This window comes from Canis aureus, chromosome X (assembly GCF_053574225.1).
Source record: "Canis aureus isolate CA01 chromosome X, VMU_Caureus_v.1.0, whole genome shotgun sequence".
Classification (NCBI taxonomy): Eukaryota; Metazoa; Chordata; class Mammalia; order Carnivora; family Canidae; genus Canis; species Canis aureus.
The window spans coordinates 75424532-75446843 of record NC_135649.1 but is presented as its reverse complement, the minus strand read 5'-3'; the positions used below and the strand labels follow the sequence as shown (position 1 = coordinate 75446843).

General features: G+C 37.0%; 1 protein-coding gene and 1 pseudogene across 9 annotated transcripts in view; one reads left to right on the top strand and one right to left on the bottom strand.

Annotated features, from left to right (window-relative positions):
• The window catches only part of ARHGEF9 (Cdc42 guanine nucleotide exchange factor 9), a 211907-nt gene that overhangs the window by 108951 nt on the left and 80644 nt on the right, over window positions 1–22312 (bottom strand). For 8 of the 9 annotated variants that reach the window (XM_077889186.1, XM_077889192.1, XM_077889189.1 and 5 more), the window contains one exon: window positions 246–437. The exons of the other annotated variant lie outside the window; for it this stretch is intronic. In XM_077889186.1, the coding sequence (XP_077745312.1) occupies window positions 246–437 (192 nt within the window). The remainder of the gene's footprint in view (window positions 1–245; window positions 438–22312) is intronic. 9 annotated transcript variants of the gene reach the window in all.
• Window positions 10589–11866, top strand: LOC144309083 (lysine-rich nucleolar protein 1 pseudogene; annotated as a pseudogene).

The following is a 22312-nucleotide window of genomic DNA, read 5'->3' as shown; positions in this document are numbered from 1 at the left end:
AGAGAGAGAAGGAATATAAAAATGAAAGAGAAAAGTTAAAGAAAGAGAGAAACTGATATAAGGACTGAGAAGCTCCAAGGGAGCTGTTTCACCCACTTAGCAGAATGTAGGAGGCCAGTCCAGCTGCTCTTTCCAATATCTTGGAATTGTCACAGGTACAGCTCAGGAGAGTTGTTGGTTCTTCATGAAAATGCCCTCTACCCCACCCTGGATACCCCCACATACACTATCACAGCTGGGCCTACCTCACAAATGTCCTTGAGGTGCTTGATGTAATGACGTTCAGTGCTCATGATCTCATTGATGACATTGGCTCGCATCTGGTCCCGGTTCTGTAGTGGCCGGCCCAGACAGAGGCAGTCTGAGTTGGGGTCCAGGTGCCCATTCTGCACATCACTGGGCCCTTCCTCCACCCCATCCTCCTGGTTCACCCAGAGCTGTGGAAGCAGGCAAAAGAATAATAATAGAGTAGTTTTCTTCTTTGAAAATTTTCTAGTCAAGTAGAAAAATGATAAACTAAATTCTTCAAGTATTCAGAGAACATTCAACCAGAGGCCCCTGTAAATTGAATGCCAGGCTTGGCTTTAGGGTAACTTGCTGGCTTTATGCAGGAATTTAATCCTCTCTAGGCCTCTCATGACATATCTGTAAAATGGAGGATGGAGAAGGATACAATTAAATCATATCTGAAAGGATAAGATGTCTAAGATTTCAGAGAAGAGTTATGGCAAACAGAACTCATTCATGCTTGAACATATCTAGGTAGCCCAGCTGACATCAAAAAGAAAAAAAGACTAAGCTATATATCTTGGGTATATGTCACAGCTGGATCAAACACAACACCTATGAGCATGGAGACCAAAGTTGAATACTGGTGTGAGTATCCTGAAAACAGGATCTTCAGTGTTTATTTACATCAAAATATGTACATAATTATTAAAATTTTACTATAAAATGCCTCGGGTATGTAATGATCTCTACATCTACAAAGTTGGAGTAAAGATGACATAATATTTCCATACCACATAACAGCAACAGCTGATTGAACACTTACTATATAGCAACCACTATGCCAAGAGCTTTCAATGAACTGTGTTACTCAGTCCTGCTAGGCATGTACCATTATTACCTCTATTTGATGTAAGAGAATAATGAGGCTCAGAAAAATTAAGGAATTTGTCCCAAGTCACTCAGTTAGGAAAGCAGAAGAACCAGGATAGGAACCAGGTGGTCTGACTTCAAAGCCTACGTCTTAACCACTATACTAGCATCTTTATACCTCTGGTTCTAAGGAAAACAGGAAAAGAGTAAAGAAGGGCTTGGGCTTAGGTGAGCTGAGAATTATCAAAATCATTAGAAATGGGTGCAATTGGTAAGTGTTGAAACTATACATTCTAACACATAAAGGCAAAGGGATGCAGGAAAACGTCCTTTGGGGAGGCTGAGTGAAATGTTTCTGTATCTATGATGATGGCTTACATCAGGGAGATGGCTCATTTCACCCTGGTCCTAGGAAGGAGGAAGGAGAGAGGGTCAGGAAAAAAGGAAGGGTGGAACCTTAGGAAGAGTGGTAAAATCTGCCAGGGGAATTAGCCAAAGAGCTAAAGAGTTGTCTCAACAGTTTTAATCAACAATCCATCTTTCCCTTCCATAACCACCCCCAGCTTTTTCCACTTTCCTGCCTCAAGAAGCTGAGATCGGGGATCCCTGGGTGGCGCAGTGGTTTGGCGCCTGCCTTTGGCCCAGGGCGTGATCCTGGAGACCCGGGATCGAATCCCACGTCGGGCTCCCGGTGCATGGAGCCTGCTTCTCTCTCTGCTTCTCTCTCTGCCTCTCTCTCTCTCTCTCTCTGACTATCATAAATAAAAAAAAAAGCTGAGATCAATCAATTTAGATGCAACACTATCTCTGCCATCAGAAAGGCCTGTTGGTGAGTGGCCTTAGGAGGTCAGAGGCTTTGGGATGGAGCTAAAGGAACAGTAGTTATTTCTCAACTCTGTGTATTCTCCCCTCTTTTTGCCTCACAGAGGATGAGGGGTATGGTTATCACCCAACAAACCTAGAAATGTCACCAGCAATATAGTCTACTTATTTGCCACAGGCCAAAGCAATTAGGTCTCATCTCTTTTTAATAAATTTTCATACACAGCCAAATGTGCAAAAATCCATCTCCATTCAGAACCTATCATCCTCCAAATGTTCTATTGGAAATCTCTTTCCATCTTTCAAAGGTCAACTTTGTGTCTTCAATATGCTAACAGTTGCTCTTTAATACCAGCAATAGACAATGATAAGGGATGATTAATCAAGGAACAGATCTGTTCAAAAAGGTGATTCTAAGGCATTGAAGGAAGCATAACATATACATGATGTCATCTATGTGAAACAATGAAGGACTCATCCTATAATAATTCATTAGCTTTTCCCAGATTTTCATATAGCAAGCTAAACTTTGCTATAAAAAGGGTTCCATAGGCAGGTCTTTAAGAGATTTAAAATGAAACAAAACATTTATTTTTTTTCTCAGGAGTTTAAGACGAGTCAATTCAAAATACTGGCTTTTGGATGGCTGGAATGAGATGACTCTCTGGAACAGTTCCAGTAGAAAGGAGCACAAGATATCTGTGGGGGTAGGGTCCAGACAGGCAATGTCTAGAGCCTGGCAAGTTGGAAGACATTCCAGGAAATCCTCTCAGAGTACTTGAAGACTATTTTCTTCAACCTTTATTGAACTCAAAGCAAAGCTGGGTTAATGCAACTCAATTGAACAAAAACCTATTTTGTATCTATTCTTTACTTCACCTCTAACTATTAGAGACACAAGGATGAGCTATTAACACCTCCCTCCTCTCTCCTGCCTCATTGGTTCCAGGGAATGCTTTCCAAATCAGAGAATATCTCTGGTTCTTATCTCTTCCTATTCCATTCTCATTGTCATGGCCCCCACTCCCTAGATGATTCCCATAGGTTATCTACCAGCTCTAATTACCTCCCATATACCACTATCAGGCCAATTTCCTTGACTATAACTTTTTTTTTAAAGATTTATTTATTTATTTATTTATTTATTTATTTATTTATTTTAGACATAGGGGGGGGGGGCAGAGACACAGGAGGAGGGAGAACAGGCTCCATGCCAGGAGCCCAACATGGGACTCGATCCTGGGACTCCAGGATCGCGCCCTGGGCCAAAGGCAGGCGTTAAACCACTGAGCCACCCAGGGATCCCCTTGGCTATAACTTTGATGGCTACTCTCACACTCCAAAATCCTCAATAGTTACCCATTACCAAGTCCAAATCTTTTACCCTGAAATTCAAACATTACCATAATCTGGCTTCAATTTGCATTTCCATCCTTAGTTTCTACTCTGTCCTTCAGGAATACTTGGCTTCTCCCAAACTGGTCTATTTTCTGTCGACAAATATTCCCAACTATGGTCTTTAATCCCACACTTGATCATGTAAAAAATAGAGTACAGAGACTTTCAACCACTTCAGCAAAAATGAACCAACATTTCAACTTCCTGATGAAGAAACCTGGGCACATACAGGAAAAATAATGCCAGGGAATTACCAACCTACCAAGATCCCCATTTTAATATACTTTTCTTTTCTATTTTTTATGTACCTTCCTTTTTTCTCTCTATTTTTTATGTTACATAATAGATACAGGAATACTTTTGGTTTGTAAAAAGTGAAAACAGAGAAAAAGGAGAAGACTCAAATTATTACAATTAGGAATAAAAGAGTAAAAACCACTGCCAGTCTAACAAAATTTTTAAAAAGGATTAAAGAGGGCAGCCTGGGTGGCTCAGCGGTTTAGCACCACCTTCAGCCCAGGATATGATCCTGGAGACCCGGGGTCGAGTTCGAGTCCCATGTCAGGCTCACTGCATGGAGCCTGATTCTCCCTCTGCCTGTGTCTCTGCCTCTCTCTCTCTCTCTCTCATAAATAAATAAATAAATAAATAAATAAATAAATAAATAAATAAAATATTTTTAAAAAAATAAAAAGGATTAAAGAGAATGCTATGCACAATGGTATGCCAAAATTAGATAACCCAATGAAATCGGTAAATTCCTAGAATCATAAAAACTACAGAAAATAATTGAAGAAGAAATAGCCAGCCTGAATAGACCCTATGGCAAGTAAAGACTAATTAAAAACTTCTTCCATGGGAAAAAGAAAATAAAAAGCCAGGATCAGTTGGCATGACTCACGAAGTCCACCAAACATTTAAAGAATCAATCTTTCACAAACTTTCAAAAAATAGAAATGCAGAAATTCTCAATAAAATATCTGCAAACCAAATCCAGTAAGATATATATATTTTTAAAAATCCAGATGGAATTCATGCCAAGAATGCAAGATTGGTTCAACATATGAGAATCAGTCAATGTAATATATAATTATTAATGCAAAAAAGGTTTGAAAAACCATAATCATTTCAATAGACAAAAAAAAAAGCATTTGGCAAAATCCAATACCTTCTCATGATAAAAAAAATAGAAAACACTAAATAAATTAGGAATAGGAAGAAAGTTTCTCAAATAGCTGATAGAAATTTATGGAACATCCTTAATTAATGTATAACTAATGGTAAAAGACTCAATGCTTTCATCCTACAATCAAGAACAAAGATCACTTCCATGCAACATCTATACTGAGGGCTAGCACAATTGGAGAAAAAACATTCAGAAAAGAAAAATTAACACTATTCACATATGACATGATTTTATATATATATATATATTCCTAAGGAACACACACAAATCCTATTATAATTAATAAATGAATTCAGCAATGTTACAGGATACAAAATCAATATACAAAAGTCAATTGTTTTTCTGAAAATAAAATTAAGAAAACAATCCCAATTAAGTAGCATCACAAAGAAAAAATTCCTCAAGATTACATTTTACAAAAGAAGTGTAAGACTTGTACACTGAACATTGCAAAACAGTGTTGAAAGAAAGTAAATAAGACCTAACTAAATAAAAAGATGTCTCATGTTCATGGATTAAAAAATTTAATATAGGTAAAATGGTATTATTATGCAAATTGATTTAGATTAAACATAATCCCTATCAAAACTCTCAGCTTGCAGAAATTAACATGATGATTCTAAATGTCATACTGAAATTCAAAAGACCCCAAATAACCAAAACAATTTTGAAAAAGAACAAAGTTGGAGGACTCACACTTCTTGATTCCAAAACTTACTACTAGCCTTTAGTAACCAAGGGAATGTAGTACTGGCATAAGAACAGATATAAAGATCAACAAAATAAATGAGAGTACAGAAATACTCAATATTTACACTAAATTGATATTTTTCAAAGGTGTCAAAACAATTCAAAGGGGAACCTTACAGTCTTTTCAATAAATGGTGTGTGAGAAAAACTGGATATCCACATGCAAAAGAATAAACTTGGACCCATACCTCACACTATATATGAAAATTAACTCAAAATGGATTAAAGACCTAAATGTAAAAGCTAAAATCATAAAATATGTCAGAGTAAACACAGAAGCATATTTTTGTGACCTTGGATTAGGCAATAGTTTCTTGCATATGACACCTGAAACACAAGCAACCAAAGGAAAACAATAGACTTTATTAAAATTAAAAATTTTGCTTTACAAATGATAGCATCAAGAAAGTGAAACAATGCCTAGAATGAAAGAAAATATTTGCATATACTATATCTGGTAAGGATCTAGTATCCAGAATATAAAGAACTCAACAACAAAAAGGAAAATAATCCACTTAAAAATGGGCAAAGCATCTGAGCATTTTTCCAAAGATATATAAATGGCCAATAAACACATGTAAAGATGCTCAACACCATTAGCTACCAGTGAAATACAAATCTAAATCACAATGAAATATCACTTCACACTCAATTAGATGGCTATAATAAAAAAAAAGACAATATCATGTGTTAATGAGGATATGAAGAAATTGGAACTCTCATACACTACTGGTAAGAGTGTAAATTGGTAAAACTACTGTGGAAAACATTTTAGCAATTTCTCAAAAATTTAAATGTATAGTTACCATATAATGTAACCAGCAGTTCTACTCCTAGGTATATAGTCAAGGGAACTGAAAATACATGTTCACACAAAAACTGGTATACACATGTTCATAGCAGCATTACTCATAATGGCCAAAATGTGAAAGCAATCCAAAACTTCAACTGATAAATTGATAAATCAGAATGTGGTTTGTATGTGAACACACACACACACATACACACAAACACAAAATAGAATACTATTTAGCAATACAAAGGAATAAGATACAATATGGATAAATCTCAGAAACAGCATGCTAAGTAAATGAAGCCAGACACACAACCTTTTTTTTAAAGATTTTATTTATTTATTCAAACCACATATTATATACACCATTTATATGGAATAACCCAAATAGACAAATCCATAAAGACAGAAAACAGATTAGTGGTTTCCAGGGGCTTGGGAGAGGGGTAAATGGGGAGTTAGTGCTAATGGTTGCAGAGTTATTTTTGGGGAGTGAAGAAAATGTTCTGGAAAAAATAGTGGTGATTGTTGCACAATGAATATACAGTTGACCCTTGAACAACATAGATGTTGGGGTGCCAACTTCCCAAATAGTAAACATATCTGTGTATAATTTTTGACTCTAAAACTTAACTATTGGGATGCCTAGATGGCTCAGCGAGTTGAGTGTCTGCCTTCAGCTCAGGTCCTGATCCCAGGATCCAGGATCGAGGCCACATTGGGCTCCTTGTGGGAGCCTGCTTCTGTCTCTGCCTCTCCCTCTCCTTCTCTCTCTCTCTCAATCTCTCTCTCACGAATAAATACATAAAATCTTTTAAAAAATGAAACAACTATTAATAGCCTACTATTGACCAGAATCCTTACCCATAACATAAACAGTTAATTAACACACATTTTGTATTTTGTATGTATCATCTACTATACTATATCCTTACAATTAAGTAAGCTAGAGAAAAAATAAGAAAAGCATAAAAAGTATATTGACAGAATTGTACTATATTTATCTTAAAAATCCCATGTGTAAGTGGACCTATACTGTTTTAAACCCATGTTGTTCAGGGTCAACTATACTAAAACCCACTAAATTGTACACTTTAAAATGATAAGTTTTTGGCATATGTGATATATCTCTATAAAAAATAAAAAGGTAGACTAGTCTAGATAAGGTGAAAGTTCTCCTTTGACTACACCTCATCCTAGTTATTTCTACCTTTCCTAAGGAAATTATGGTTATAAATTGATTTGTATAATTTTTGCTAACTTTCCCTCATGTATTTATATACCTATACACATAATACAGAGAAATTCATTGTTCCACTACAATTCATTCATTGTTCCACATGTTAAACTCATGCTAATTCATCCCTTGGTACATACTTCAACATCTTTAGTAGCCTATCCCTGCAAGAGGTTTAGTAGTTCTTAAAGGAGGGGTGCCATAAACATCCAGCTCTCTCAGATCCCAGCGTGATGCCTTAGCACCCATGAAGAATTCAACAGGGGCTTAAGCAGTGTCACAGAAAGTCAGCCTACCCCTGGCTCGAGCAGTATGATTTTTCTGAGAAGGGAAGGAGTAAGCAATATTGTCTAAATGTCACCTCAATATCTTCAAAGGTCAAATTCAGTCAGCCAGAGAGAAAAAAAAAAGTGAGCTCTCCTCTGAGAAAGTGAACGGTTATTGCCAGTCCCATTAAATAATTTAATCTCAGAGACGTCAAATCAGAGTTATAAAGGAAATAGCAGGTCACCCAGTCCATAATACTCCCTGCCCCCTAATCAGCACAAAAACTTTCTAGACAACATCTGCTGCCAGCAATTGCCCAGCCCTTCTGCTTGAATACAACAAGTGATGAGATTGCTATTTCCCAAGGCAGCCCCTTCCTTTTTCAGATAACTCTAATCATAAGCAGGGCCCTCTAATGTGCCTCTGTTTTATGAAGGCACCAGCCAAAAATCTCAGCAAAAGGGCAAAACACAGACAAGAGAATAGTATGAGCACTAGGTGTCATACTATATACGTTGGCAAATCAAACTTCAATAAAAAAAAATAAAGAGAATGGGATTGGAGGAAATGAACTTTTCCTATGATACAGGTCACTGAAATACCCTTCTCTGCCACAAGAGTTAAGCAATGGCAAAGTGGCTATAAAAGTGGATGTGGGGAACTGAAAGAAACCTGGTATGCTGTAGGCACAGCTCCCACTTCTTGCATACATATACCCTCCTCTGGTTTGGAGCCTCAGACCCAGCTTCCAGGAGAATCTGGTATGCTTATAGATTTCTGAGCATGCATGCCAGGAAGCATTTTATATTCCTCTCTGGCACAAATCCAAACAACATGGCATGTATAATCAGGCACAGAAACCATTCTTTTCTCCTCAAGAGAGAGATTTAATAACTGTCACTAATTACATGAAAGATTATTATAATAAGGCTGCTGACAAAAAGAAGGAAAGAAAGAAGAAGAAAGAAAGAAAGAAAGAAAGAAAGAAAGAAAGAAAGAAAGAGAAAGAAAGAAAGAAAGAAAGAAAGAAAGAAAGAAAAGAAAGAAAGAAAGAAAGAAAGAAAGGAAAGAAGAAAGAAAGAAAGAAAGAAAGAAAGAAAGAAAGAAAGGAAAGAAGAAAGAAAGAAAACAGAAAAGGAAAAGATAAAATAAAATACAAGACAAGACCTGTGTAGAAATCCTGTCTCAGCATTCATGGTTACAAACATGTTAGAATGGGCCTAGCCCATAAATTCTACTCCTCCCTAATAAAGACCAGTAACATCAGTCAGGCCACTTTTGCTGATCATTCCAATACATTCTACTTATTCCTTCTAATGGCTGCCGTCCACCTTCTGTACAAGAGGACCTTCCCTACAGTTTTCTAACATTCTTCCATTGTTTCTGGCTTTTCTGAAAGCCTAGTTCAAGAACAGTGTCTTCCTGTTTCAAAACAACCTTGCAAGGCAGACAAATATATCTTATATCTTTATTAGTCCTACATTCTAGATGAGAAATCCAAGAACAGAGAGGGATGCCTCACAGTGAACAAGAAACAGGATTCAAGCAAAAGTCTTGAGACTCAGGCCAAAATTAAGAGAGACAATCTATGACAGTGTTGAAGAGTATAGACTTCGGAGCCTGGGTTCAAATCCTGACTCTACAGATTGCTTTGCTGAGTGATGTAGAGTAAGTTACTTAATATCTATGATCCTGTTTCCTCAGCTATAAAATATAGAGAATAATATCAATCTACTTCATGAGGGCTGTTATGAAGATTAAACAAGGTAATACATATGAAACCCTTATAACAGCCATTGGCACAGAGTCCAATATTAGCTGTTATTATTATTATCCTCTAAGTTTACACCATCTGCCTGAGATCCACATGGAAACATGGCATCTGGGAAAAATTGTTCTCTCTAGCCAGGAAAGGTATTTATTTAGGAAGTATTTTTGTAATTGCCTTGTAATTTTCATAAATCTCTCACATTCCAAATGCCATTTCCTTGACAGGCAGAGTCTAAATAGTTCACATTAAGGGAGACTTAGTCTAGGTTAGAGATATTGACATCCTTTGCCTGTGATAAGGCATCCTAAAGTGAGAGAGCTCAAGCCAGAATGGGAGTGGATATAGTGAAACACTTAATAGATGACATAATTCTTCCTATCCAACAAAACTAGATGCCTTTGGTAAAGTTGGAAGATGCCAGATCAATATAGAAAAGTCAACAGAGTTTCTATAAATTAACAGATATTATCTAGGGAAAAATATGATTTTACAAAGATATCATTTATAATTATGAAATATATAATCCTAAAAGTAAACCTAAGAAAGTACGCACAAACTCTTTGTGAAGAAAATTAATAACCTTTTTGGAAAACATTGAAATTGAAATAATGGAGATTGAAACCATGCTTTTTGCTAGCCTCAATATTATAAAATTCTCAATTCTCTTTAACTTGATCTAGTGACTACATTTATTCCAACCAAAATCTCAATAGGAACTTTGGAACACTTATAAAATGTATACAAATAAGTAAAAAGAAAGAAGAAAGAAAAAGAAGAAGAAAGAAAGAAAGAAAGAAAGAAAGAAAGAAAGAAAGAAAGAAAAGAAAAGAAAAGAAAAGAAAGAAAAGAATAGCCAAGTCATGCCTGAAAAAAAATTAAAGTGAAGTGACTTACAAAGAATTAATAAAAATATAGTAATGAAGATAAGCCAGTGGGACCAATTAGAAAGTACCAGAAATTCAAAAAATATGATCCATGGGGGGCACCTGGGTAGCTCAGTCAGTTAAGTATCTGTCATTGGCTCAGGTCACAATCGTGGGTTCCTCAGATTGAGTCCCACATTGAGCTCCCTACTAAGTGGGGAGTCTGCTTCTCCCTCGCCCTCTGTTTGCTCTTCCTCTCCCTCTCTTCCCCTCTCAAATAAATAAATAAATAAATAAATAAATAAATCTTTTGAAAAAGAGAGAATGTGATTCACAAGATTATTGCAAATTATTGAGAAAATAAGAATATGGGCTTTCACATGGAGGCTGGGAAGATTGGCCTACGGAAATGATCACCAAAACCCACAAAGGAGACCTGGGCCTTGGTCTCCCAGAGAAAAAGAAGAAGAAGGTGGTCAAAGAACCAGAGACTCAATACTCAGTTTTAAACATTGAGAATTATTTCAGTGAGATCTGTTCCACAAGAGCCACATCCCCCTCAAAGGGTGTGGTCCTAGAGCAGGCATCTGAGATGCCTCTAGTGAAGAAAAAGAAGGGCCACAGCACCCTCTGTGAGGAGTACCTAGAACCTGAGACTGTGTTACGTGCTGTATGGACAGAGGAAGCAGGCTCTTGGTTCATCTGAGTTCCAAGGTGGGGAGAAGAAAAAGAAGACAAAGTCCTTACGGCCTCTGGCCATGCCCCCTGCCTCAAGAGTGAAGACCTCCCCAGACTCCAGAGAGGACGAGGAGGTGACCAGAGTCGGCAAGAAACCCAAAAAACACAAGAAGGAGGAAAAGGCCCAGGAGGCTACAGCCTCCTCAGCCAAGGATGCTTGGTTCTGTGAGTTTGGGGATGCTCTATACACTTGTTCAGTGGGGAAGGATAGCGAGGAGCAGGCAACCTCAGGGCAGAAATGAAAGCAGGGGAGCCCAGAGAATGCAATGTGAAGATGAAGAAGAAAAAAATCTACCAGAAGGGAGATACTTCTCCAGGGCACCTTGAGTACTCCAAGTCCGTAGAGAGAAGCCCTAGGAAAGGAAGTAAGAAGCCAGTCAAAATTGAGGCTCCAGAATATATCCCAATAGGATATAACCCCAAACCCCCTGCAAAGAAGAAAATGAAGTCCAAGAAAAAGACAGAGCAGCCAGGGATTGAGGAACCAGCTCTGAAGAGGAATAAAAAGAAGAATGGGAAGAAGGGGAAAGAGAAGAGTAGCAGTAGAATCTTGGGAAGAGGAGCCTGACACAGACTTAGAAGTGGTGTTGGAAAAGAAAGGCAACATGGATGAGGCACATGTAGACTAGGGAACTCAGTTTGGCCAGTGGGATACTGCTGGTTTTGAAAACAAGGAACAGAAATTGAAATTTCTCAAACTTATGGGTGGCTTTAAAAACATGTCCCCTTCATTCAGCCACCCCCTAACACAATTGGAAGGCCCAACATGGCTCTCAACAAGAAGGCAGCTGACACCCTGCAGCAGAACCTGCAGCAGGACTATGATCAGGCCATGAGCTGGAAGTACAAGCATGGTGCTGGCCTCGGCTTCTCCTCCACTCCAGACAAAATCTTTTATATTGACAGGAACGCTTCCAAGTCCATCAAGTTTGAAGATTAAAGTCTACTGTCTAGTCCTTCAAAACAGCCAAAATTGCTTTTATTATTCAGTTATGCAGTTGGAAGCCATCTGACAACTGTTCAAATCACACCTCTGCAGAGATTAAGGAAAACTATGCCCATGTGCTTGGATGAACTGGGGTCAGGGAGCTCATGTTTCAGAAGCCAAGAGAAGGGATCCCTGGGTGGCGCAGCGGTTTAGCGCCTGCCTTTGGCCCAGGGCGTGATCTTGGAGACCCGGGATCGAATCCCACGTCGGGCTCCCGGTGCATGGAGCCTGCTTCTCCCTCTGCCTGTGTCTCTGCCTCTCTCTCTCTCTCTCTCTCTCTCTGTGACTATCACAAATAAATAAAAATTAAAAAAAAAAAAAAAAAACAGAAGCCAAGAGAACATATGAGTGGCTGACACCTCCTATTTTCTGTATTAAGATCCCATCCCTGTTTGAAGACATCAGCATATATAAATAATAGCTGGATTTGCTGAGTGCTTAGTATGTGCCAGGTACATACTAAGCATACTGTGTTTCCCTTGCATTAATGTAGTTAGTAATTATTAAATAGGTGCTATTATCCCCATCTTACTGATGAGGAAACTGAGGTTCAAGGATGAAGTAATAAAATTGCCTGGGTTCACTCAAAAAAAAAAAAAGATGTTTAATAAATGGAGGAAATAAAATCAGATCCTTTTCTCACCCCATATATAATAAATTCCCAAGGGATTAAATACTTAAAATTAAAACCAGAGCTATGAAAGCTTTCAAAACACAACTTAGAAGAATGACTTTATAGCCTGAGAGAAAATTTCTTAAACAAGAAACAAAAATTATCACAAACAAGAAAGAAATTAATAAATTTGACCACTTTAAGTAGGAACTTCTCTCTAAAAAGGTAGCATAGATAAAGTGAAAGACAAGCCAGCCATTAGCTGTCAGGAGATGTTTGCACAAATGATTAGTTTTCAAAATTATAAAGGTCTTTATAAATGAAAGAATGACCAACAGCACATTAGGAAAAAATGAGAAAAACTTGAGACACACCTTGCAGATAAGAAATTATGATTAATAAACATATCAAAATATGTTCAATCTGTTCAGAAATATTAAAAATGTAAAGTAATACCAGAACAAGATGATATTTTATAGTTAACAGATTGGCATGCATGAAAAATTTGATGACAATGGGGTGCCTGGGTGGCTCAGTCAGTTGAGCATCTGACACTTGATTTTGGCTCAGGTCATGAGCTCAGGGTCATGAGATTGAGCCTCATGTCAGGCTCTGTGGTCAGTGGGGAGTCTACTTGATATTCTTTTCCTCTTCCTCTTTCTCTTCCCTTCTCTCTAAGTACATTTTTAAAAATTAAAAAAATTGAAAACAAAAGTGTTCAAAATGTGCTGAGGGTAGGAACTAGATGCCTCTTGAGGAAAGCTTATTTAAAGAAACAATGGCTGAAAACTCCCCAGGAAAGATTTGGACATCCAGGTACATGAAACTCACAGATTCCCAATCAGGTTCAATCCAAAGACTTCATTGAGAAACATTACAATAAAAATATAAAAAGTCATGGCCAAAAAAAAAAGGTCATGGCCATCTGGGTGGCTCAGTTGGTTAAACATCTGCCTTGGGATCAGGTCATGATCCCAGGACCCAGGGTTGGGCCCTGAGTTGGCCCTGAGTTGGGCTCCCTGCTCAGTGGGGAGTTTGATTCTCTCTCTCCCTTTACTCCTCCCCATAGCTCATGTTCTCTCTCTCTTTGTCTCAAATAAAAAAATAAAATATTTTTTAAATGTCAAAAATCAAAGACAAAGAGAGAATATTGAAAGCAGCAAGAAAAAAGGAGCTCATCACATACAAAAGAACCCCCATAAGGCTACCAGTGGATTTCTCAGCAGAAACCTTGCAGACCAGGGAAGTGGGACGCTTTATTCAAATTACTGAAAGAAAAATACTGCCAACCAAAAATACTTTACACAGCAAAGCCATCAAAAACAATTGAAAGAGAGAAAAAGACATTCCCAGGTAAGTAAAAGCTGAAGTTCACCACTAGTAGAACTGTCTTACAAGGAATGCTAAAGGGAATTCTTCAAGCTGTAAAGAAAGGATGCTGACTACTAATACAAAATTATATCAAAGTATAAAACTCACTAATAAAAGTAAATATATAGTCAAACTAAGAATACTCTAACATGTGATATGGTGGTATATAAATCACTTAATTCTAGTATAAAGCCTAAAGGACAAATTATAAATAACCATAGCTACAATATTTTGTGAATGGATACACAATATAAAAAGATGTAAGGAAGTGTTGAATCACTATATTGTACACCTGAACTAATATTACACTGTATGTTAATTAACTGGAATTTAAATAAAAACTTCCATACTGTTTTCCACAATGGCTGCACCAATTTGCATTCCACCAACACCGTACAAGGGGTTCCTTTGTCTCCACATCCTTGCCAACACTTGTTATTTCTAGTGTTGTTGAATTTAGCCATTCAGACAGGTGTAAAGTGATATCTCATTGTGGTTTTAATTTACGTTTCCCTGATGATTAGAGATGTTGAACATCTTTTCATGCCATTAGTATATTAGCCATTAGTATGTCTTCTTTAGAAATATCTATTCAGGAAGTTAAGAAACAAAACAAATGAAAAAAAAACAAGGAAAAAAGACAAAAAGGCTCTTGAATACATAGAATAAATTGCTGATTGCTAGAGGAGAGGTGGGTATGTTATCTATGAGATAGATAACAGGGCTTAAGAATATACTTATCTTTTTTTTAGAGAGAGAGCATGTACACACACATGCAGGTGTTGAGAACAGAGGTGGGGAAGGAGGAGAGGGAGAGAGGGATTGCTCTCAGGACCCTGAGTTCATGACCTGAGCTGCAATCAAGAGTTGGAGGCTTAACCAACTGAGCCACCCAGGCACCTCAAGAATACACTTATCTTGATGAACACTAATAAATATACAGAATTTTTGAATTATATTGTACACCTGAAACTAATATAACACTGTTAATTATACTTGAATTTAAAAAGTAAAAGAACAAAAGGATATGTACAGGCTTAAAGTAAAGTTAATGGAAAAAGATATTCCATGAAAATGGAAACCAAAAGAGAGTAGGAGTAGCTATACTTATATCAGAAAAAAAAAAAGTTTAGTAGTCAAAAACTATAAGAGATAAAAAAGGTAGTCATATAATCATAAGGAAGTCAATACATAAAGAGGAATAATAACAGTAAATACATGTGCACCCAAGGCACCTAAATATATAAAGCAAATATTAACAGATCTGAAGGGAGAAATAGTAATACATTAATAGTAGGGGACTTCAATATCCCACTTTCAGCAATTTACAGATCATCCAACAAAAAATCAATAGGGAAACACTGGACCTAAACTACACTTTAGACCAGATGTATCTAATGGACATACACAGAAGATTCCATCCAACAGCAACAGAATACACATTCTCCTTAAGTGCTTGTGGAACACTCTCCAGGATATACCATGTGTTGTCAGGCCATAAAACAAGTCTTAATCGATTTAAGAAGATTGAAATCATTTAAATATCTTTTCTAATGACAATGGAAATCAAAACAATAATGAGATATTACCTTATCCATGTAGGGTATAGCTAATCAAACAATCAAAATATAACAAATTAGTAAGAATGTGGAGAAAAGTAAACCCTTGTGAACTATGGGTAGGAATGTAAATTGGTACAGTCATTATGGAAAACAGTTTGGATGTACCTCAAAAAAAATTAAAAGTAGAACTATTATATGATCCAGCAATTCTACTTCACATATCCAAAGTATATAAAATCACTATTTCAAATAGAATTCTATATTCCCATGTTCACTAAAGCTTTATTCATAGTAGTCAGGATAGGGAAACAACATAAAATATATATATACATATATATACATATTATATATATACATATATAATGAAATATAGTATGTATATTAATAATGAAATATTACTCAATCTTTTTTTAAAAAGTGAACAGAGTCATTTGCAACAACATGGCTGAACCTATAAGGTATTGAGCTAAGTGAAATAAGCCAGATACAGAAAGATAAATATATTACTTGATCTAACTTACATATGGTATCTAAAAAAAAGTCAAACTCATAGTACTAGGAAGTAGAATGATGGTTATCAGGGGAAAGGGAAGATATTGATCTAAGAGTACTAACTTTTAGTTATAAGATAAATAATTCTGGAGATCTAGCATGTAGCATATTGGGTATAGGTAATAATATTATATTGTATACTTGAAATGTGGGGAGAATTAGAACTCAAGTGCTCTCATCATAAAAAGTAAAAACAATAGTTAGCTATGGGAAGTAATGGATATGTTAGTTTGTGATAATAATTTCACAGTGTATACATATACCAGGACATCATCTTGTACACCTTAAATACATATAATTTTATTTGTCAAAAATAAATAATTTTTTAAATGTTGAAAAAATATTTCAAGTCAAATTAAGCAAACACCCGTGTTTCAAATACTTTCAATGGTATACATATTTGATATGTATGTATTCAAATATCTATTCCAATCTATAATGTATAATTGTTACAAAAAAACCCACTAAATGTCTCTGAAACAAATTATGCCCCATATTACACCTAAGTCTTCTCCTTTTAGCTGGTTTGCATGGGCCTATCGCCTGCTTAGACCTTGATAAAATTTAGGTTTATATTAGTCAAATAGTCACAAAAATAATAGTTGGGTCAAATTTTATCAAATTACCCAGGATTTACTTCACAATATTACGTATAGGATATTGTGTTCTTGGGGGGAGGTGGCAGAAAACGAATATTTTCATGTAGAGATATGTACATAATAATTGACTGCCAGGACCTTTAAAAGTTCATTCTGCATTTCCTTTATTTGCATTTTGTATGGGCTAAAAGAAAAGACTTCGAGTTAAGCTATCCAAATATAGAAGTACAAAGACCCACCCTCTCTGATATATAGCCCCAGTAACGTTATGACTGTTGGTAGAAGCCAGAGTAGCAGTACGCCGTTCAATTGCATATTCAGCAGACTCATTAGTTGCAACACCATTTCTATTAGTTTTGTAAGCCTGGCAGTATCAGCCTATTCAGGCTTCCCTATAGCCCATGTCCTCATACAAGTGACTGAATAAGAGAAACAGAAGCTTTTACTGGTCAAATGGCCTCTGTCTAGCTATATACATGTTGGAGTAGCAGGAAGCAGATATTGAGGGATAGGATAAAGTTGTTTTGGGTGTTAAGTTTTATAAGTTCTTTACAGATTTTAGATACTAACCCTTTGTCAGATATGTCATTTGCATAATCTAGTTAAGAAATTGTCAGAAGACATAATTAGACATTTTTCCAAAGAAAACATCCAGATGGCCAACAGATACATGAGATGATGTTCAACATTATTGATAATCATGGAAACAGAAATCAAAATTACAATGAGATATTACCATCATACCTATCAGAGTGGCTAAAATCAATAATACAAGAGACAATAGGTGTTGGGGAGGATGTGGAGAAAGGAGAACCCTCTTGAACTGTTGATGGGAATGCAAACTGATGCAGCCACTCTGGAGAACAGTGTGTTGGTCCCTCAAAAAGCTAAAAAATAGAACTACCCTCTGATCCAACAGTTTCAACTACTAGGTATTTATCCAAAGGACTCAAGAATACACATTCAAAGGGGTACATGCACCCTGATGTTTATAGCAGCATTATCAACAATAGCCAAACTATGGAAAGAGTCCAAATGCCCATCAACTGATGAATGAATGGATAAAGAAGATACACACACATACACACACACACACACACACACACGCACACACTGGAATATTATCCATCACAAAGAATGAAATCTTGCCATTTGTTACAACATGGATGGGGCTAGAATGTATTATGCTAAGCAAAATATGTCAATCAGAGAAAGGCAAATACCATATGATTTCACTCATAAATGAAATTTAAGAAACGAAATGGATGAATTTATGAAGGGGTGAAAAAGAGAAAGGGAAACAAATCATGAAAGACTATTAAGTATAAAAAGCCAACTGAGGGTTGATGGAGGGAGGTAGGTCAGGGATGGGATACATGGTTGATAGGTATTAAGGAGGGCACTTGTTATGAGGAGCACTGGGTGTTATATATAAATGATGAATCACTGAATCTACTCCTGAAACCAATATTGAACTGTATGTCAACTAACTAGGATTTAAATTAAAAATTAATTAATTAAGAATAGGTCACTTACAATATCTCCTGTTCTATAGGTTGCCTTTTAGTTTTATTGATTGCTTCCTTCACTGCACAGAAGCTTTTTATTTTGATGAAATCCCAATGGGTTATTTTTACTTTTGTTTCCCTTCTCTCAGGAGACATATGTAGAAAGAAGTTACTCCAGGCTATGTCAAAGAGGTTCCTGCCTGTATTCTCCTCCAGGACTTTACGGTTTCATGTCTCACATTTAGGTCTTTAACCCATTTTGAATTTATTTTTGTGTATGGTGTAAGAACGTGGTCAAGTTTCTTTCTTTGCATGTTGCTGCCCAGTTTTCCCAGCACCATTTATTGAAGAGACTGTCTTTCCCATTGGATATACTTTCCTGTTTTGTCAAAAATTGACCATATAGTTGTGGGCTCATTTCTGGGTTTTCTATTCTGTTCTATTCATCTATTTATCTATTTTTGTCATTACCAAACTTTTTTTTTTCCAGTTTGACTCCAAAAGTATTTATTAAGATATTTCTCTGTACATAGGAGTTGGAGGACACGGGAACATCCTGTTCCTCCCAGAGCCACAATTCGCTAGGTCAGGTGAACCCTAGATTCCTGATAGTGGGGTGCTCTCTCCTATTTGTTCCTCTCTCACCCACACTTCCCTCTCCCACACTTACCTGCTGCCTCTATTAAATAACCCAGAATTGAATGCAGCTCACCACTCAATAGTACCAGAGCTGTCTGGCTTAGGAAGATGGAAACTCTTTCTACCCATCCACATGCCACATTGGCTGCTGATCCCTGTCACCAGTGTCTTCTTTATCAGCTGGGGAGAGAATTAGATGCAACTGCATTATCTTTCCTCCTCACCCTGCATGGCCTGACAGCAGAGACACGTTCAAGGGAAATGAACGGGCTTCTGAAGGCTTTGTTCAGGCTCCATCTTCATTATTGGCAGGCACATCTGAGGAAGAATCTGAACCTGCTGGGCCAGGTTGTCTCTGTGAGTCTAATATTGGCTCTCCACACTATTGCATGAGTTGCTTAGAATTTAGAGTCCAAAGACTTCTGGAATCAGAGGTTAAGTCGCTTCTCCTCCTTAAAAACTTACCTTCATCATCTATAAAGTCAGAAATTGAACTCGATGTTTTCTAAGACTCTTCTCACTCTCAGATGCTATTTATTCTAGTTACATCTTATTTGAGATTAAAAACAACAACAACAACAACAACAGAGAGGATGAGCAATTAGCCCAGGATCACACAGCAAGTTAGTAGAAAAGCCAGTATTGGAATCTAGGTATATTAATAAGTCTGACTTCTGCCAAGAAAGGCAGGATGCGAATCACTTTGAAGGTGAATTTTCAAACCAGCTGATAGTGCTTCTCTTCTCATCTATACTTCCTTGGTATGTGGAGAAAGAAGAGGGGCAATGAACACAAATCTTAGCAAACTAATGTTCAAGCCTAGCTGCCCACAGATTGCCTTTCCCCATGAGATGGGATCAACAGTGCAATTTCATTAGTGGAAAGTCCTTTATTCAGGTGAGAGTGTCTTTAAGGGAGTTTCTTCCCATCCACTGGTCTCTAATTCCATTCTTGAAGAGAAACACCCCTACAACCTGAAGGCCTTTCACATCATCAACTGAAATGTACACTTACCGCCATCGGGGGCAATGCCATGAGCCACCTGCAATTAGTGGTTCATCTTGGACTGTATGGGTCTGTGCCTGGTTCTGTGTCATTACCAAACTTTTGATCACTACAGCTTTATAATACAACTTAAAGTCTGGAATTGTGTACCTCCAGCTTTGCTTTGCTTTTTCAAGGTAGCTTTGACTATTCAGAGTCTTGTGGTTCCATACAAATTTTTGGATTGTTAGGATGCAGAAATTCTCAATAAGATACAACAATTTGAATCCAACAATGTATTTTTAAAAATCATTCAGCATGATCAAGTAGGTTTATTCCTGGGTTGCAAGGGTGGTTCAGTATTCACAAATCAATGTTATACAGCACATTAATAAAAGAAAGAATAAGAACCATATGATCATTTCAATAGATGCGGAAAAAGCATTTAACAAAGTACAATATTCATTCATGATAAAATTCGTCAGCAAAGTAGGGCTAGAGGGAACATATCTCAATATAATAAAGGCCATATATGAGAAGTCCACAGCTATTATCATCCCCAATGGGGGAAAACTGAGAACTTTTCCTCTATAGTCAGGAATAAGACAAGGATGTCCACTTCCACCACTGTTATTTAACATAATACTAGAAGTCCTAACCACAGCAATGAGGCAACAAAAAGAAATAAAATGCATTCAAATCAGTAAGGAAGAAATGAAACTTTCACTATTTGCAGATGACATGATATTCTATATAGAAAACTCAAAACATTCCACCAAAAAATTGCTAAAACTAATACATGAAGTTAGTAAATTAGTAGGATACAAAATCAATGTACAGAAATCCGTTGCATTTCTATACACCAATAATGAAGCAGCAGGAAGAGAATTCAAGGAATACATCCTATTCACAATTGCACTAACAACTATAAGATACCTAGGAATAAACCCAACCAAAGAGGTGAAAGGCCTGTACTGTGAAAGCTATAAAACACTAATGGAAAAATTGAAGAGGACACACCAAAAAACGGAAAGACGTTTTATGCTCATGGATTAGACGAAGGAATATTGTTAAAATGTCTCTATTACTCAAAGCAATCTACATATTTAATGTAATCCCTATTAAAATACCACCAGCATTTTTCACAGAGCTAGAACAAAGAATCCTAAAATTTGTATGGAACCACAATAGATGAATTTTAAAATCTACCTAAGCCCTAAAATGTCCTGGCTGTATAAGTCAACAACCACTGTTCACAGATCTTTTGGCTGAATCCAATTCAAGTCCAGTCAAACACAAACTTCAGCCAGAATTTCTTTCATTAAGCAGGGCCCATGGGCAATCACAGGGAATAATACCTAGAGCATGAATACAAACAATATACTGACAACATCAATGCTGAAGCCTCTGTATGATAGTCCATGGAGGCAAATAAAAGGTCCAGAAGACATATTATTAGCACAAGTGAGATTATAGTAATATTCATCCTATTTTTTAAAGCCTGTTTCTAAGCATCTTCAAACAGCAAAAACTCCTAGTAAGCAACCTAGTGGAAGTCAAAGAAACAACACTGAGCTAAACAACCAGAAGGGCTAAATTAGAGATTTGGTTATGCTCCGCAATTCTAATTTGCTATATAACCTTAGATAAACTATATCCCATTTTGAGGCCTCAAAATCCTCTTTCTGCAATGGGGATGAGAAATGCTGGTGAACAGAGGCTTTCATGAGATAGGACAGGTCAAGTGATCCATAAAAGTTTAAAGAAAGCCACTAGGTAATGAAAGGAACTATCATAACAAAACAGGCTTCTCCATTAAGACATCTGTTTAGCTAGTAAAAGTAATGACAGTATGGGATTCCAGGTTGAAGAAATACTTCTTTTAATTGAGCATGCTAAAGCCACGGAGAGTGTACATATAAGAAGGGGCTCTCTAAACAATTGGTAGTGATGATAAAAATGGTGAGTGATGAAAGTCCTTCCAGAGGAGAGAACTCCCCTCTTCCTCTCTTCCTCCCATTCCTTCCCTCCTTTCTCCTTTGGGCTCTGCTCTCCCATTACTTACCCTTGTCCCTGTTATCTGTTTAGTTTCTATCTTGTACTTAACAAGACAAAAAAAAAGCTGGTGCAGTAATTTTGTTTAGTAATCTGTTATGTGCTATCTGTTAAGGGGCAGATTCACCTTCTACATCTTCTGCTGCTGGATAGGGGTCAGTGGATGGGTGGTAAGGTGGGTGATTGTGAAGTGCTAGTGGTGGAAAGGAAGTACAGTCAGGAAAGTTAGATCTCCCAAATGTTATCTTTAACTACTTTTTAACAAAGAACTCTGAGCCCCAATCACCCCAAATAGATTTTTCCTTGTATAGCTGCATATTTTCTCAGCAGAAAGGGAGAAAATCAAAAGTGAAACAGAGAACTGGCCATTTATGATGTAGGAGAGGCCTTCCTTCTACCTCTTAAGAAATCATCTGCACTTGAAGGAGACTTCTGTTTTGCCTTCTGTAGTACCATTCCTATAAGAAGGATCAAGGGGGAAGTACCTAGGCCTGGTACCACTTTAGATATGCTGT